Source organism: Haliotis rubra, unplaced genomic scaffold (genome assembly GCF_003918875.1).
Source record: "Haliotis rubra isolate DU_JTF1 unplaced genomic scaffold, ASM391887v1 Scf665, whole genome shotgun sequence".
Classification (NCBI taxonomy): Eukaryota; Metazoa; Mollusca; class Gastropoda; order Lepetellida; family Haliotidae; genus Haliotis; species Haliotis rubra.
The window spans coordinates 487,518-505,656 of NW_025767374.1; the positions used below are offsets into that span (position 1 = coordinate 487,518).

Here is an 18,139-nt window from a genome sequence, read left to right on the forward strand (position 1 = left end):
TATATACTTATTGTATTCTTCCCAATACGATATGATTACGATACTAACATAATTGATTTGCTTCTGCACATTTGGGGTTTACTCTATATGTTCACGCTTGTGCGTGCTCATGATACATCTAATACTTTACTTGAAATGGTATACGAAATATTTACTACACAGTCAAAATTAGTATCTGTAAAATATAGTTCCCATCAAAAGTTTAGACTCTCTAGTGTAAATATAGCCACTAAACTACATATTGCAAATTATTCCATGCCGTTTAAAGGTACTGTTTACACATAAACTGATGTATTGTAAAACAAATTCTTACAGTTGAAAAGCTTATTGTCATGAGTTCAAGAAATGATAAAACTCAGTCAAATTTGGCGAATTCTTAACATAACTTTGCACCAAAACGCAGCTGTTCACATGCGTGATATTTGCACATGCTTTTCAGCAATTTGATGCATGATCCTCGGGCAATTCATCTGCATATGGTTTGCAGTTGGTTCCCCCAAGTTAATGGAGAAATCAATCTTTGATGTAACTATATACAATGTATATACATAACATATAGTGAGTATTTTCAGTGAGTCTAAACTTTTGATGGGAAGTATATATGCTTTGAAAAAAAGAAGGGAAATTCATATTGTGGAGATTTCGGAAGTGTACATATTTGCGTACATTAAGTAGAACTATCAATGCCACGTTCCGTGAAAAAACATGAACATGGCAAAGAATATCTTCGCTTATATTTGTAGGCATCAGGTCGAAAATATCATTGCCACGTGTTATAAAAATATGTGAGATCGCGAAGACTACCAATGCTAAAAAACAGAATCTCACAAAACCAAGGAAACACATTGGATTACAATATTCTCTTCCGTGATAAGAAATGGATGTTTCGAATACTCGAAAACACCACGTGTGTCAAATAACCTATTGTTTACCTGTTCTTATCCTTGGTTCCCGTTGTCTTGACATGTATCACCGATATAACACCTGTTACAGTAATCCCCCATAAACACAACATGACATGACCGGTATTGACGTAACGTCATGCATAAAACACGTGTTACCATTACATGCCCCTGTGTCATGGGTTATGCCATACTTGACAACATTTAAAGCCACGTGCGATAATCTAGACAGTACGAATTCCACGGTAGATGAAACATGTTTCATAATTTCGGCGAGGTTCAGTTTCATATTTTACAAATCGAAGGTCTGTTGCTGGATTAAGGGCGCGTGTTATGGTGGACATAAAACCGGCGTTGCAATTTAACGTCGTGGTGTTTATGCAACGTTACACTGTGGTGCACTCAAGGACGTGTGTGTTGGGGCTATTGTGCAGTGGGTTTATCCTTATTGATAGTCTCACTACAAAGAGTCGTCTTCAGCGTGATAAACGTACGTTTCCTTTGGCCTGGACTTCTAAAAATGTGATATCTGTAACGGTGTGCTCTGTTCGACACACGACGCCATGGTGCTCAACGTTAGATACGTGCTGAAGAGTCTGGACATGACTCTATTTGTGAACATGGTAAAACTTACCACTCTGTGTTAATGCGCCTGTCGGGAACATCGAAAATTTGTGTGGTTCATGCTTAATTGTATCTGTTCATTCTGTTTTGTACGTCATTCACGTCCATTATGCAAATATACTATTGAAAAATATAGATAATTGAGTTTTATTGGTGGATGGGTTCCCACCAGTTTAAGTTTATCAATGGAGCTATGCGCAAATGATATAGAATGTACCGACAGCCTGTTTAGTATCAATGTGTACAATTGTCAACCCGCAGTCTTCCATATACATTATTCTTCTCTGGTAACGATGTGTTTGCAAAACCGCTACAAGACTGCTTCCTCGCGGACAACTGTGTGGGAAATGTTAACAGAGATGGCAAACTTGTCACATACTCACAATTCCTTTATCCAGACATGTTTTAATTCAAGGTAATGCAACGGGAACGGATTTCGCTGTATTCCGAGACGTGAATGAGTCGGATTTACGTCGCTTTCAGTAATATTCCTGTCATATCAGATTGAGTGAGTTGTTTTTATGCCGCTTTAGCAATATTCCAGCAATATCACGGCGAAAGGCACCAGAAATGCGCTTCACACATTGTACCAATGTGGGTGAATCGAACCCGGGTCTTCGGCGTGAGCAGCGTATACTTTAACCAATATCAGAAGTGGGCTTCGCACATTGTACCCATGTGGGTGAATCGAACCCGGGTCTTCGGCGAATCGAACCCGGGTCTTCGGCGTGAGCAGCGTATACTTTAACCAATATCAGAAGTGGGCTTCGCACATTGTACCCATGTGGGTGAATCGAACCCGGGTCTTCGGCGTGAGCAGCGTATACTTTAACCAATATCAGAAGTGGGCTTCGCACATTGTAACCATGTGGGGAATCGAACTCGGATTGTCGATGAACGAGGACTTTAACCCCTAGGCTACCACCTCCACCCTATCTACACAACCGATCCCAGTTACAAAGGACCTATTCACTGTTAGTGAATTATTTGTGGCTTCTACCCCATGTATTCTTGTATTGTTTCATCTGGTACAAGTGTAAACATAGTAATGATCAGGTGGCATGAGAAGGAATCGGTGGATTGAAGGTTGCTTTGTCATAATTGTCGATTTTGTTTTAATTTGCACATGTTACTCAATATTTCTCTGTACTGTCACAAGGCGTTATGGGGCGGCGGGGTAGTCTAGTGGTTAAAGCGTTCGCTCGTCACGCCGAGACCCGGTTTCGAGTCCCCATATGGGTACAATGCGTGATGCCCATTTCTGGTGTCCCTAGCCGTGCTATTGCTGGAATATTGCTAAAAGCGGCGAAAAACTCACTCACTAACTCACTCACTCACTCACTCACAAGGCGTTATAATCTCCGGTGATTCACCATCAGCTAAATTTCCTGTAACATCAATGGTTGACGTGTTCTTTGAATATTCTAAAAATACGTTGATGTGACATCACGTTTCCATGCCCACAACGACACTTCTCTGTGTCTACCAGAAACGTTTTTTGAAACTTTAAGGAGGACCTGAATGTTGTGACTCACATCAAACAATTTTAAATTTTTGAGCAAGAGTTGAATGATGTTCTTGTACAAAGAGCGTCGATTGAATATTGTACTTCAATCGTTGTGAAATGTACACGTCAAAGGCTAGAGGTACTACATTATTGCAGCACTAAACTCAGGGCATATCTAGTATTGGCACCCAGGATGACAGTGATCCTGTCACACAAAAGGGAGGCAATTCATACAGGTCACTCGTGTTACTGTCAAATTAGATTCTGAAGTATGTACTAAGTGTTGCCTGCATTGTATTTGCAGTCATTTCTATGGAGACATAAGGAACTGGCGAGTGGTTCTGTCCGAGGACAACCTGGAAGTGGAATCAGGCCGCGAGATGTACAGGAGGATCGCAAGGATTGTCAGTGTGAGTAACATAACCTTAGCCTCTGTCTCAGGTGAGTCTCATAGCATTGGTGTTTGTCATGGATATACACATGTGAATTGTGATGTAAGCAACATTGAGTTACCGGTCAGTACATGTAGATTGTCGGTATGAGTAACATTAAGTTAGCGTTTAAAACGTTTGGCATAATCTAGAACATTTTCTAAAGCATTAAGTTAGCGTCTGTCACGGGTGAGCATGTGCAGAATGTTAGCGTGAGTAACATACGTCTGTCACAGGTAATTATGTGTGTATTGTCAAGATGAGTAAAGTGGATTTATCATCGGTTAAAGATAATTATGCGGAGATTGTCGCTGTGAGTTACCTGTCCTTAGCATTTGTAACAGAGAATTGTATGTGTATGTCAATGTGAGTAACGCGGAGTTAACATCTGTAACAAGTAATTAGATTGTCAGTAACTTGGAGTTATCATCTGTGACAGGTAATTATGGCTGGATTGTTCATGAGTAACGTGGAGTTAACCCCCCCTCGGACGGGTAATTAGGGTAGATTGTCAGTGAGTAACGTGGAGTTAACACCTGTGACTGGTAATTAGGGTAGATTATCAGTGAGTAACGTGGATTTAACATCTGTAACAGGTAATTATGGGTAGTTTGTCTGTAAGAAAGGTGGAGTGGCAGGTAATTATGGGTAGATTGTCAGTGACGTGGAGTTTACATATGTTACAAGTAATTATGTGGAGATTGTTAGTGAGTAACACGGAGTTAACATCTGTAACAGGTAACTATGTGTATATTATTAATGTGAGTAACGTGGAGTTCACATCTGTGACAGGTAATATATGTAGACTGTCTGTGAGTAACGTGAAGTTAACATCTGTGACAGGTAATTGTGGGTAGATTGTCGATAAGTAACGTGGAGTTAACACCTGTGACAGGTAATATATGTAGACTGTCTATGAGTAACGTGAAGTTAACATCTGTGACAGGTAAATAAAGGGTAGACTGTCGATAAGTAACGTGGAGTTCACATCTGTGACGGGTAATTACGGGTAGATTGTCTGTGGGTAACGTGGAGTTAACATCTGTAACAGGTGATTATGTGTATATTATCAATGTGAGTAACGTGGAGTTAACATCTGTGACAGGTAAGCGTGTGTAGATTGTCAGTGTTAGTGACATTGGGTTGTGTAGCAGGTGAGTATGGTGGGACAGAGAGCCTGTTCCAGGACGTCATTAGTAGCATCCACTGTTTTCTAAGAAATACCTAAGAGAACAGACCGTAAAAAGTATATACACTCGAATCTCACTTGATATTACTTAACAAAATCATACCTCCAGCAACACCCATTGTGCTGGGAACCAGATATTAACGGTCAGAGGAGGTGAGGTGAGGTGAAATTGGCTTTAACGTCGTGCTTGGGAATATTTCGCTCATATGACGACGTGCATGCGTGTGTATGTGTATGTGCGGCTGCTTGTACTAGCCCAGACTTAAACTGATTTTATAGTGCTAGCCCACTGAGATACCACGCCGCAGTGAAGCATGAATACCCCACTCAGACACATTATATTGACTCCGAGCCGACCAGTCCTTATTGTACCCATTAATGCCGAGCGCCAGGCAGGGACCAACAAGTACCATATTTTAAAGTCTTTTGGTATGAAGCGGTCGGGGATCGAACCCGGTCAGAGGAGACAATTTTCACGCAATATTACCTGTGACGTCATGTTCATGAATGACGTCTTATTATTGGGTGAAAATTGAAAACAACAATGTTTAATCCTCACATGTGGCCTGCGTCCCGGTAACGTCTGTAAAACATAACAGGTAGATGTGTGGATTTCTGGACACGGTGTTGTTCAACTTGGGATGATTTGATCAAATACTTGTGACTCTGTTTTCATTCTGTTTGTGTAAACCTATAAAGATCCACCTGTCATCGGTGCCCAATTTCGTCGATCGATGCTCATAATGTCAATCACTGGATTGTCGAGACTCGATTATTACAGACGGCAGTCAAATCAATGTCTGGAATATTGCTAAGTGTGGCGTCAAACAACAAACAAACAAACAAACATATAAAAACTCTATTTCTGTAACAATTTGGTTATCTTCAATAGAATATGCTTAATCACATTATCCTACATGATCATTGAAAAACAATGATGACGGCGATGATTATGATGATGATGATGATGATGATGATGATGATGATGATGATGATGATGAATTTGTATGAAGGTGACAAAACCATTTACAGGATCATAAATACATCTGCTCCTCGGAGATTACCCAACACGATTCCAACTATATCATATATTTCTGAATCACTGTCAACAGTGATGACCTCTGTAACAGGTAAGTGTGTGTAGATTGTCAGCAGAACACTGAGGTGACCCAGATCCGGGGTAGAATTGATCTTCGCAAGAGACGACCTACGGGATCGGGTTGTCAGGCTCGGTGACTTGGTTGACACATGTCATCTGTTCCCAATTGCGTAGATCGATGTTCATGCTGTTTGACCACTGGATTGTCTGGTCCAGACTTGATTATTTACAGAACGCCGACATATCGCTGGAATATTGCTGAGTGCGGCGTAAAACTAACCTCATTCACTCACCAGGTGTCCGCTAAAAAGTGAGCGTATTCTACCCAACCGGTGGCACCCGTCACAAAAACATGCACATGGAATTCCAACATGACATACAGTTACAGAAACAACGGTAATCAAGTGAACACACGATTAACCCATCATTATCACCCTGGCGAAATATGTGTTTACTGTTAGACAGAGGCTGAGACATTGTCACGTCAAAGTGTGGACAAACAGAACATAGCTTCATCAAAGGGATCTCATGACGTCGGGAAACAGATCCGAAAACGAGGCTGTACAATGTTAATTGTCGTCTGAATCAATTGCCTTGGAAAGCTATCTCACCTTTCATTGTTCGCGTAATCTCCACCTTTGACTCCTAAAACCCTCCTTTGTCTTCTAATACACGTCTTTGACTTTTGACAGTTGGACATGTTTGTTGATATTATGGTGTTAATTCTCCAAAAAGCTGGAAACACGGGTTCATATATTCGGGAGAGAAGCTGAAAAACTGCCTGGATACGAGCCAAAATCATCCTTTTCTTTCATCTTCGGATTATTCAAATTCTTTGTACGGCTCTAATAAAACGAATCACGCTGAATCTTTGTTATTGACTCACGTGTGTGAAGGGAATTCAAATGTTTGACATGAATAGATGGAGAAGTTAATTTTTTTAATCAATAGCTTCATAGTTTGACCCAAATTTGAACAATAACATGTACATGGGCGCATGGGTTACTCGGTCTTAACTGAACTTCTGTGTTAATACACTGGGATAACGATCGTTAGTCTAAACACAAACAACAGCAAACAGTATGATAAACGATTTGATTTTTTATTGTCTAGCAGCTCGGAGAATCATTTCTTTTGCTGATTCATTGTCCTGGGAGAAGGAGATTGTAACTTGAGTCCCAATTAAATATTGTTTGATCGTGGTACAGAATAACTGCCTTGAACAATATTCTCTGACCAACTGTTTTGTTTGACACCACGGTTGAGTGGGTATTGTTTTACGTCATCTTCCATTCATAACGAAAGTTCTCAACGGAATTGTCCTTACTTTTTTTGGTCGATCTCCTTCCGAGCGTAACTGGACTTTAAATTGCCAATAGACCCACTATTGGCTCCTGGGTGGATCAAGACGTTGACATTGAGATATATCTTGGAGTATACTTCTCATATACCTTAAGGAACATGCAGGAACGAATCGGAGTTTCTGCAATAACAGAATACGATTAACTCAATTGATTCTTGTCTAAAGACTCTTGTTGTCCTTAAACTATTTGAAACCAAATGCAACTCATGTTTCTATTTGCTCTTAGCTTAGGGTATTGGGGCGGTGGGGTAGCCTAGTGGTTAAAGTGTTCGCTCGTCACGCCAAAGACACGGGTTCGATTCCCCACATGGGTACAATGTGTGAGCCCATGTCTGCTGTCCCAGAGTGTGTGTATGATTGTGTTGGTTGAGTGTTGGGGGACATTAAGGATGTCAACTTCTGTCTCTCAGTGTTTCGGAGTATATTCTTACTCAATCAACATGTGAATGGACACGAGGAAGGAGAAAGTTATATATTTCATAATACATATATACATCCATGAAAAGTCCCGCTTTAATGTGTGTCACTTCTGAATACCACTCAAAAAGTCCCCCTTTAATGTGTGTCACTTGTAAATACCACTCAAAATGTCCCCCTTTAATGTGTGTCACTTCTGAATACCACTCAAAAAGTCCCCCTTTAATGTGTGTCACTTCTGAATACCACTCAAAAAGTCCCCCTTTAATGTGTGTCACTTCTGAATACCACTCAAAAAGTCCCCCTTTAATGTGTGTCACTTCTGAATACCACTCAAAAAGTCCCCCTTTAATGTGTGTCACTAATGAATACCACTCAAAAAGTCCCCCTTTAATGTGTGTCACTAATGAATACCACTCAACAAGTCCCCCTTTAATGTGTGTCACTTCTGAATACCACTCAAAAAGTCCCCCTTTAATGTGTGTTACTTCTGAATACCACTCAAAAAGTCCCCCTTAAATGTGTGTCACTAATGAATACCACTCAAAAAGTCCCCCTTAAATGTGTGTCACTTCTGAATACCACTCAAAAAGTCCCCCTTTAATGTGTGTCACTTCTGAATACCACTCAAAAAGTCCGTCCCCTTAAATGTGTGTCACTTCTGAATACCACTCAAAAAGTCCCCCTTTAATGTGCGTCACTTCTGAATACCACACAAACAGTTCAACTAAAGTAAATATGATGATATTAGATAAACATTGGTGTGAGAGCACGAAATGCCCGAGATGTGATCTTATGCTCCTCCCATAGCTCTGATCTTCCAACACTGTAATGTTTCTCCATACTGCCTTAATGTATTATATGTATCTAACAAGATACTAACCGTAAACGCCAGAGGTAAAACGGTATTGATATCCTTGATACAGTTCTCTGTAAATAATGTTCGGGTAATGTTGTAATTTTGTCTGTGGTCTGTATAGTACATACCTTCAATCGGTTTGCAGTTGTATTCGTCTGAAGAATTGGACCCGGATTTTGGGTGCCGCGAGCTGTTGCTTATATCACTGTGCATCCTCTGAGCCTTCTGAAAGATAGTAATAATAAGTATAGTGAAATCGGGCCAATCATTCCCGACGAAAACATGTCCATACACCAGTCATATCATTTTAAAACAATCAGATCTCTGGACAAGGAAACCAATTGTTCATGTGAAGAGGTTTAATAACGATACTTAATAAAGGAAGCGTGATACGGTTACATAATGCAGATGTTTGGTCAAAGTAAAAAGCATCAGGCAATGGTGAAGTAATTATCAAATCGCGTGGTTAACCATCCATTCACAGCCACTGTTTGTGTCAGTCCGCGATATCTTTGTGTCTGCGTGAAAACGTTTCCTTGATGGGCATGTTAGAAGTTGGGGTGATGGGGTGATGAAGATTGGAGATACTTTATTCTGTGAAAGGCGACCTTTCGACATAGATTCTAATGTCGTTGTCAAGCAAGTGATGACAACTTGCTTGACAACGATACTAGAATTATCACTTGCTTGACAACAACATTAGAATCTATGTCGAGACGTCGCCTTTCACAGAATAAAGAAGTTGTATCTCCATAAAAAAAGTATCATCATTCTGTGTTTAGAAAGCCGATTTACGTACAATTGGTCACGGAAGTTTTGCAAGTTCAAAAAGATGTAATTTGGGATTCAAGTCACACATTAATACCGTCAATTCGAAAGATGAAAAAACACGAATAATTCGCAGAAAGACATCCAGACGCTGTCAAATATCGTTCTTCTTTCCACAAAATGGAAAACAAACTAGGCTCGCGCGGTGTACGATATTGCAATTATCACATGTACAAACGGTAGGGAACCTCTTCCGCCGTATCACAGCCAATGGGTGGAGTCCTACATAAGCTCACGGTAGTCTCAACACAACCCTGTACAAACACACCACGCGTATTTATACCCTTGGTGTTCAATGAAGGTGCTGATTCCCTACAACCACTTATATACACCTGCGGATTTAGCGTGGGTTTGAAGCGATACAGATGATCTGGACGTGTCGTGCTTAAACATTTAAAGTTTTATTCAGCATCTTATAGGGGGTTACGTGTTTGTAGAGAGACATTGTCTTGATGGGGATGAAGGCGTTGTCCATCATGATACAAGGATTGGGTTGGAAACAAATAAAAACAATGTTTCAAATTTTGTAAAACTGATCCGAAAAGCTTTTTAAATGGCGAATGATATGGACTGTGGATTATCGGATGTATATCAGTGGCTTGTCAACTGAATCGTTTGTTGCATTCGCCCATTCTATTTGCTGTGATGGCATTGGGATTACCAAGTGGTTAAAGCGTTCGCACGTCTCACCGAAAACCCGGGTTCGATTCCCCACATGGGTACAATGTGTGAAACCCATATCTGGTGTCTACCCATTTCCACCGTGAAATTGCTGGGATATTGATAAAAGCTGCGTAAAAACATACTCACTATTTGCTGGAGGTTGGTTTTTTTTACGTGTTTGTTACATGAACTATGCACTGCAACGAAAGTAGAGGTCCGGGTTTAGATGTTTATTCTGTTTTACCCTTATGGCCAAACTTCAGTTTTAATCCTTCGTTACTATGGCAAGTAAGGAGTTGATGAACTATGGTAGGACCTTCCGGACAACTGGGGAAGAATGTAGTAAATGGCATTAGTGAGTGAGTGAGTTTACTTTAACGCCGCACTCAGCAATATTCCAGCTATATGGCGGCGGTCTGTAAATAATCGAGCCTGGACCAGACAATCCAGTGGTCAACAGCATGAGCATTGATCCACGCAATTGGGAAACGATGACATGTGTCAATCAAGTCAGCGAGCCTGCCACCCGATCCCGTTAGTCGCCTCTTTCGACAAGCATTTTTCTGAAGATCAATTCTAACACGGATCTTCACGGGTGTACATGACAATACAAACAAGATATCAACATCCTTGTCAACAGCTGCTGGTATTATACCGAGTGAGGATGTTTCCTACACTCACATACATGTCATGGAATTATACCGTTGTTATTTAACTGGACACCAGAAATGAGTTTCACACATTGTACCCATGTGGGAACCGAACCCGGGTCTTCGTCATATCACTTTATTAAAATAAGAGTGTCCGAGTACCCTAGGTAGCATAACCCGATCCAACCAGCGTACCCTTTATTAAATACTTGAACAGAATGAGCGATTTTGCCATAGAACGAATATGATATGTGAATTATACAATGCCATTTTGAATGTGGTTAAATGTAACATATGTTATATTTGGGAATACACAAAGTTATGTGGAAGTCGCGGTGGCTGAGCGGGTGAGGCGGCCGACTTTGTTTGCTGGCGATTAGGTGCCTGACTCTGAGGGTGTGGGTTCGAATCCCGCATGGGATTCAACCCAACAAAAGTACAAGAATCAGTACTTTACTAAGGAAGTGTAATCCCAAATATAACGTATGTTACATGATATGTGAAGAAAGAATATGAACGGTACGTTTGGTTCATTATGTCGGTTCAAAGAATTAACAGTTACATGACCAGTCACGTGACAAAACGGGTCCGCGTAGTTTATTCTGGATCCGGGAAGTAAACGGGTTTTTTACCCGACCCGTCCCAGCCCTAGTCTACATGTATACACAGCGCTCAACCATCAAAGTTGTCTCCATCTATGGTTAAACCAACAAATCTGTCTACACCTGCCTTAAAACCAACACAATTGTCTACACCTATCACTGAACAAACTTGGCTCAACAAACTCAGTGTTTCCGATTTTTCGCGAGAAAAAACTTGTTGAACACACTTACAGCAGTAGGTCAGTATGGGTTGTTTGAGTAGGCAGTCGCCCAATACCTCAGCCTCTGTTGTATCAACTCAATTACACTCGGCATGTGGAACTGGTTGATATTTTCTTTGTTAACACCCGGTGTTAAACCAGTGCATGTGTCCTCCAGCGTGTCCTCCGCGTTACCCACATATCTCATTTGCTGCTCCACCACGAGATGTGGCCGGCAGATACAGGCAGTAGGGCTGTGCAATAATACCGGTATATAACGGTATCTCGCGATACGAATATCGCGATATGGTTCAGATTCTTCAATATATTGGTCATCCAGAGTTAGCTCCCTTTGAAGTATCAACAATGGTTTCATATGTGTCATTTTGGAGGAATAAAGTGGCCTATAATGGACCATTTTTTTTATTTGGCCTTATGTTATCAATTTATCATAAAGGCCTAAGGCTTTATATTATTTTATTTATACGTAAACCTCTGGCATACAGCCATACACAATACCGCCATATGTTTGATGTCGCACACAAAGGGCTATTATGAATTTATGATGTAGGAACTTGGGCAGAAACCTTCCGGTCAATATATCAGAAAATGTATTGTAATATCTCTGAAATTATTGCAATACATCGCAATATGAGAATCAGGGCAATATCCAGGCCCTAACAGGCAGTATACAGAGAGGACATACTTGGCGGACTAAGGCCATGCTGTTTCTAGTCACGAGGGGTTATGTATATGTAGTTACTTGGTAGGAAGTGTCACCGTTACAGATCGAATAACCAGTCTCCATTATCCAACAAAACAGGTTATAATAGGCGTAACAGGAAAATGTTGTGAGATTTATACGAACTAATCACCCCAAACCCGTGATGACATCAGATATCAGTTATACATTGGTAGCATGGTAACGGTGTAAGATTCTACATCGAAACGTCGCTCTATGCAATAAACAAGAAGTTGTATTCCATAAGGTTGTATGCTTAACTTTTTGACTCACAAACTTCTATAATACCGATCAAACAAGTATACATTGTTAGCTCCAAGTCTTGGGAACAAGCACAAACATGTCGCCTTATCCGTATTTTAAGATATGCTGAGTATTAGAATATGGCATTGATGGAGTCCTACAATTTAAGCACTACGAATATGTGTCAATCAAAATAAATTTATTTATGATTCATATATTTATACATATGAACCAAAATACCTATGCCGGGAATACGTTATATAAGACTGAAATAAGTAACACTTGATATGCCGTTGTACGTGAAGAAAATACTTCGGTACACTGGAAGGTAAATTACGTATAGATGGTGGGATCTGTGTGTTGTCCAGGACGATGCAGATTTCAGTTGTCCTCTGTTATGTTCTATATGTCTGTGTTTGTGTACTAACGTGTCGTGTTTTTCTGCACAGCACCCCGGTTACATCAGAACCAGCAACTTCCCTAACGATGTCGCCATGTTACAACTGGATGAGCCTGTTGACGTCACTTCCGGCGATGCTCGTGTGGCGTGCCTCCCCACGGACGAGGAACTGTCTCTTCTGGACAACTCCAAGTGCTGGATCAGCGGCTGGGGCGAGACAAGAGGTGAGTCGGTCTGGCAAACCCAGTAATGTTTTAATGAGTGTCAATTGTTTTACTACACATTCAGTTCTATTCCAGCTGAGCCACTGTGCCGAATTTGAGCCCATCAGACCAGTTGTCAGAAGCATTGCCAACACCATCTGAACACATGTGTTATCTCCGTTTACCTTTTCAACCGGCATTGGTAACTGGGATGGTGTGTGTGTGTGTGTGTGTGTGTGTGTGTGTGTGTGTGTGTGTGTGTGTGTGAATTTTGTGTGTGTGTGTGTGTGTGTGTGTGTGTGTGTGTGTGTGTGTGTGTGTGTGTGTGTGTGATGCGCATGCGTGCGTTTGTTGCGGAGTTGAATTATGGGGGAGCACAACATGCTTGATGGCTCTTCCCATTATGAATTTTGTAATGCAAGAGTATGATAACGAAATGTCCTTATGATTAGTCCCATATGATATTTGACGTTGAACTATCATACTATGACGTAATAGTGATACCAGTGAACACAGAATAGTGTCATTCAGATTATTTAGGGTCAGGAGAATACTATGCCTATATGTGTCACAATATACTGGTATTTATTCAGGTTCTGGGGTTGAGGAGAACATTATGCCTATATGTGACACAACATATTATTATTAATCCAGGTTCTGGGGGTCAGGAGAACGCAAAGAACGAGTTGAATGTGGAAATCCTTCCCAACTGGCTGTGTTCGTCCATGTGGAGGCGCGTGGATATACACGTGCTGGACGACCAAGTGTGTGTCGGAAACGGAGAAACTGGAGCCTGTTTCGTAAGTCACGTCGCGTTGTCGTTACTGTCAGCAACGATAATCTAACTGATAAAACAGTCCTGCTAGTGTTACAAATGTTGTATACAGGATTATACTTTCTCTGAAAAGTAATGATTCTAGTATTTTGTTATAAATATTTATTTTTTGGGACAGATTGGGCGGGGTGTGTCAGCACCAGCCTGGATTCGAACCCCCACTCTCAGAGCGTGGCACCTATTTACTCTGCTGTATTAAATACTGTAATCAGTCGTATTACAAACGAATATATCGAAAATATAAAAATATTTCACTGTAGAATTGAAACATAAAATATCCACCATTAAATATATTATGACTCTGTAAATATTGTTCAGTGTTTATGAATGATACCATTTATCTTAGGTGGAGCTTTATCATCTTCATCACTTCTTTGATAAAAATATTTTATTTGCTGCCACTGTCGAAGTAATCGAGTTTTCTTTCAGAATGAACAATGGCTGACAACTGAGCTGCAGAGTGCTAATGTCGCCATTGTTGTAGGCATATACCTAGACCATTGTTTCGTCAGAGATTGGGATAATTCACCAGTGTAAAAGTGGCCAATGTCTTCAGTACTCTTCGCCCTATGTGACGAAAGAAGCGATTACTTGAAAACTGCGATAGTTAACACATGACGTGACATGTCACGACTCTTCAGCTGTGTCTGTTTGTGAAGGAGTCAACGTTGATGATACAGAAGACCTCATGTGTATCAAAACACACGAGCATTAATCAAGCTCCACCCACAATGTTTTATATGATCAGTACGAAAACACTACTTGTTGTTGTGTTTGCTTTGAAAACCAAATTCCGGGTATCAAAAATGTAACTGTAAGGTATTTTCACCTGATTTGTTTGAGTGGCATTCTAGAAATTGGTGGTGTAGAGATGACAAGAATTTATGGATGATCAACTTCTTCATTTTTCACAATGGTGTCGTTTCGGTGTAGATTCTTATACCATTTTCAAGCATATGGGGAATGATGGTATAAACTGGTGTACCACCGCATCATTCCCCCATATGCTTGAAAACGGTATAAGAATCTATACCGAAACGTCGCCATTGTGAAAAATAAAGAAGTTGATCATCCATAAAGTTTTGTCATCTCTATTTTATTCAACTGAAATTGAAATTTTGGTAAATATTTACTGAATGTCAACAATCTATGGTCTACGCTACCAGCCTGATAGTTTGAACCACCACTGGCAGTCATGTCAGTATCTGGTGTAGCCACCCTTTGGATAACCTTTTGCAAGTCACCTCATATTGGCAATCAAGTGTCGGGTTCTCGGCATCGGAATCCCCTGTCATTCCTCATGGATTGTCTGTCAATTCCTGCAGATTTTGGACAGGACCATCTCTAGCTGGTCCCAAAGATGTTCAGGGCTTGTTGTGGGCCATGGTAAAGTTCGCGTTGTTCAGCACATTGCCAATGACGACTCGAGAACGGTTGCCACCCATGAATATCGGATGTCAGCAAGGGGATAGTTCTCAAAATGTGGCACAACAACGGAATCCTGTACTTCCTGTTGATACAGTAAGGTGAGGTGAAATGGAGTTTAACGTCGTACTAATATGGTTGAACGTTCATTTCGCTCATATGACGACGTGCATCCGTGTGTATGTGTGGCTGCTTGTACTAGCCCAGACTTAAGCTGTTTTTTAGTGCTAGATCACTGAGATACCATGCAACAGTTAAGCATGAATACTCCACTCAGACACATTATACTGACTCCGAGCCGACCAGTCCTTGTTGTACCCATTAATGTCGATCGCCAGGCAGGAACCAACAAGTACCATATTTTCACGTCTTTTGGTATGACGTGGCCAGGGATCGAACCCGCGATCTTCCGCTCTCCAGATGGACGCTCTAACCACTACACCACGGAGGCGGTTCAAACAGTAAGGAGATCCAACTTGAAGTCATAAGAAACGCAGCCCCACACCATCACTGAGACACCACCAAAAGGTTCAGCTGCATGGATCATCCCCTGTTGATTTTTCTCATTCCGACCTCCTCTCCATACGAGACAACGGTACAGTGTATACGATAGCGACTTACGTCAGACTACTGAACCCTTCACCGTGTCTTCAAGTTGCGCTTTCTTTCTCCACAACACCAGACGTCCCTGGCTGTGCTTACCAGTGAGGGAGGGGCATCAGATCGGAAGACGCTCCCTCAGACCAGCAGCCTCCTTCTGATGGCACTGGCAGAGAATTGGACTCCCACCCCCACCCCACTGGCGGGCGCAGTATCTCGGCAGGCATGGTGCATGGTATCAGAGACCATATAATAGATTTATGGTCTGTGATGGGATTGCGTCTTGCAAAACGAATTAGAACTCGGTCATCACGCTCATTGGTCTTCCTCGATCTTCCTCGTCACGAACTTCGCTGGTAGCCTCGTGCTTCCTCACAAGTCCACTAACAACCGTGATGTCAATTATGAAACTTGGCACCTGCGCCATGCATGTCAATAATTTGCCATCGTGTATTTTCCGAGAAACCACGTCTTGCCATGTCAAGAAAAGTTAATGTTTAATAATGTCGCCGTTAATACCAGTTGAGAAAACTGAAATGTACGTACTGCAGTTATAATTATGAGATGTATCCTACAATGTGCTTGGCGCCTTCGCTACACGTGAACATGCGACCCGTGGCTTTTGAGATATTGTGTGAAGCATGTGCTTTAGGGTCTGATCGCCTGTTAGGACCAACGTAATAAAAATTGGCCTTGGAATCAGGTGGTGCTTAATTAATGCCCATGTGCATATATGGGACACAGTGTCCGGGTACACGTCAATCGCAGCTCCCAGTAACATTTAAAGATCACAACCAAAATATATGCTCGTGTGTTAATATTTATGACAAACTATGTCGTAATATGCTCATTTCCAATCAATATTTGAGAAAGCGTGGCTTTAAAGAGTTAGTTATGAGCGAAACGTAACAATATATTGTTGTAATGATAAAAAACAGAGACGGTTCCTAGCGTTCCTTCCATAAACATGTAGTACTGCTCTACGTCATACCATATAGTAACGTTTATGACAATAGTTTATTATCGCCGCTTTTGCCTGTGGAATTAAATCTAACTAGATGTATTTGTTAATTCAGTATAATATATATAGAGGCGACAGTTAAGGTAAGTATGTAAGAAAGGCAAATACATGTTAATTACTGACAAATGTGACGTTCCTGCCTTAGGTTTCTCAGCTTTCGGGTAGGCTACTAATGTTTGGTAATCTTGAGTTTTGTTTTAAATAATGGGAGCTAACTCTTTGACTGGTTCCTCTTCAGGGTGATTCTGGTGGCCCACTGATGTGCGAGATCGGCGGTAGATACCACGTGACAGGGGTGATGTCATGGCTCATCAACAACTGCTCTGCGCGGGGTTTCCCTAATGTATTCACACGGGTGACCAGCTACCTTGACTGGATATACGAGAAGCTTGAGTACTACGACTGGTGGAGATACAACTAGTGTTTTCATAATAGGCGAGAAGTTTCATCGTAGACATGATTGTGATGTGAATGGGCATATACGCTGTGAAACATTTTAATGTCGAGTTTATCATGTTCCGAACCTATCCGAGTGATGTACGCTCTCACGGACTAAACCGGAAACACTCAATTCTACCGGGACTTGCTTCTTGGATACCTCGGATTTTATACGACTTCGCCGATGTATTCTGAATGAAGCCTTCAGTGTGTGTGATCCTACTTTCAGACTTACCGTTCCTGTAAGGTTCCTGCAATCACGTAATGACGTTCTCAGAATGCAGATTTCTAGAGCAATATTTTATTTCCAATTTTTTATATGCGTTATTAGTTGTCACGGGCAAGTATTCGCTCAATGGGCCAGTTTTTTTATACTGTCAGTTGCCACAATAAAGTGAACTAGATGTGGACGATTTAGCTGTCTTGGGAGGTTGAGTACAAGCCAGTTAGGTTGACTGTAAGATTACCTAATTAGGAACTCATTACATCAACTGTCTGATAAGGCTTTAAGTGTAATTATTACTATATAAGGGATATTTTAAAACACCAGTTAGTCTAATATGAATATAAATGTAACGATTATCTATTGGACTCGTAACAAATGCAAAATAACAGACAAACAATCGGATATCAAATTTACAGTTCACTATTAATCTATATAAATAAATCTATGCATAGATCCAGATCCCATGACATCAACTTGCGAAAAACTCATCTCGTGTTCCATGGAAACTCTTTGGGCATCTGACGTCCATAAACTGAAAAGTAGACCAAAAATATTCTATCAGGCATTTTTGTAACATGTTATATTTGGGATTACACTTTCTTGGTAATACATGTTACATTTGACAATTTATGAAATAGCATTGCGTATTCATATCAGGCATTTCGTCTCCTA

General features: G+C 41.0%; 1 protein-coding gene across 1 annotated transcript; it reads left to right on the forward strand.

Annotated features, from left to right (window-relative positions):
* Nucleotides 1-1,819: 1,819 nt before the first annotated feature.
* On the forward strand, nt 1,820-17,224 carry LOC124257540 (elastase-1-like). The gene is made up of 5 exons (XM_046691640.1): nt 1,820-1,941; nt 3,338-3,443; nt 12,769-12,943; nt 13,577-13,722; nt 17,042-17,224. The coding sequence occupies exons 1-5, from the start codon at nt 1,820-1,822 to the stop codon at nt 17,222-17,224; spliced, it is 732 nt and encodes a 243-aa protein (XP_046547596.1).
* The last annotated feature ends 915 nt before the right edge of the window (nt 17,225-18,139 follow it).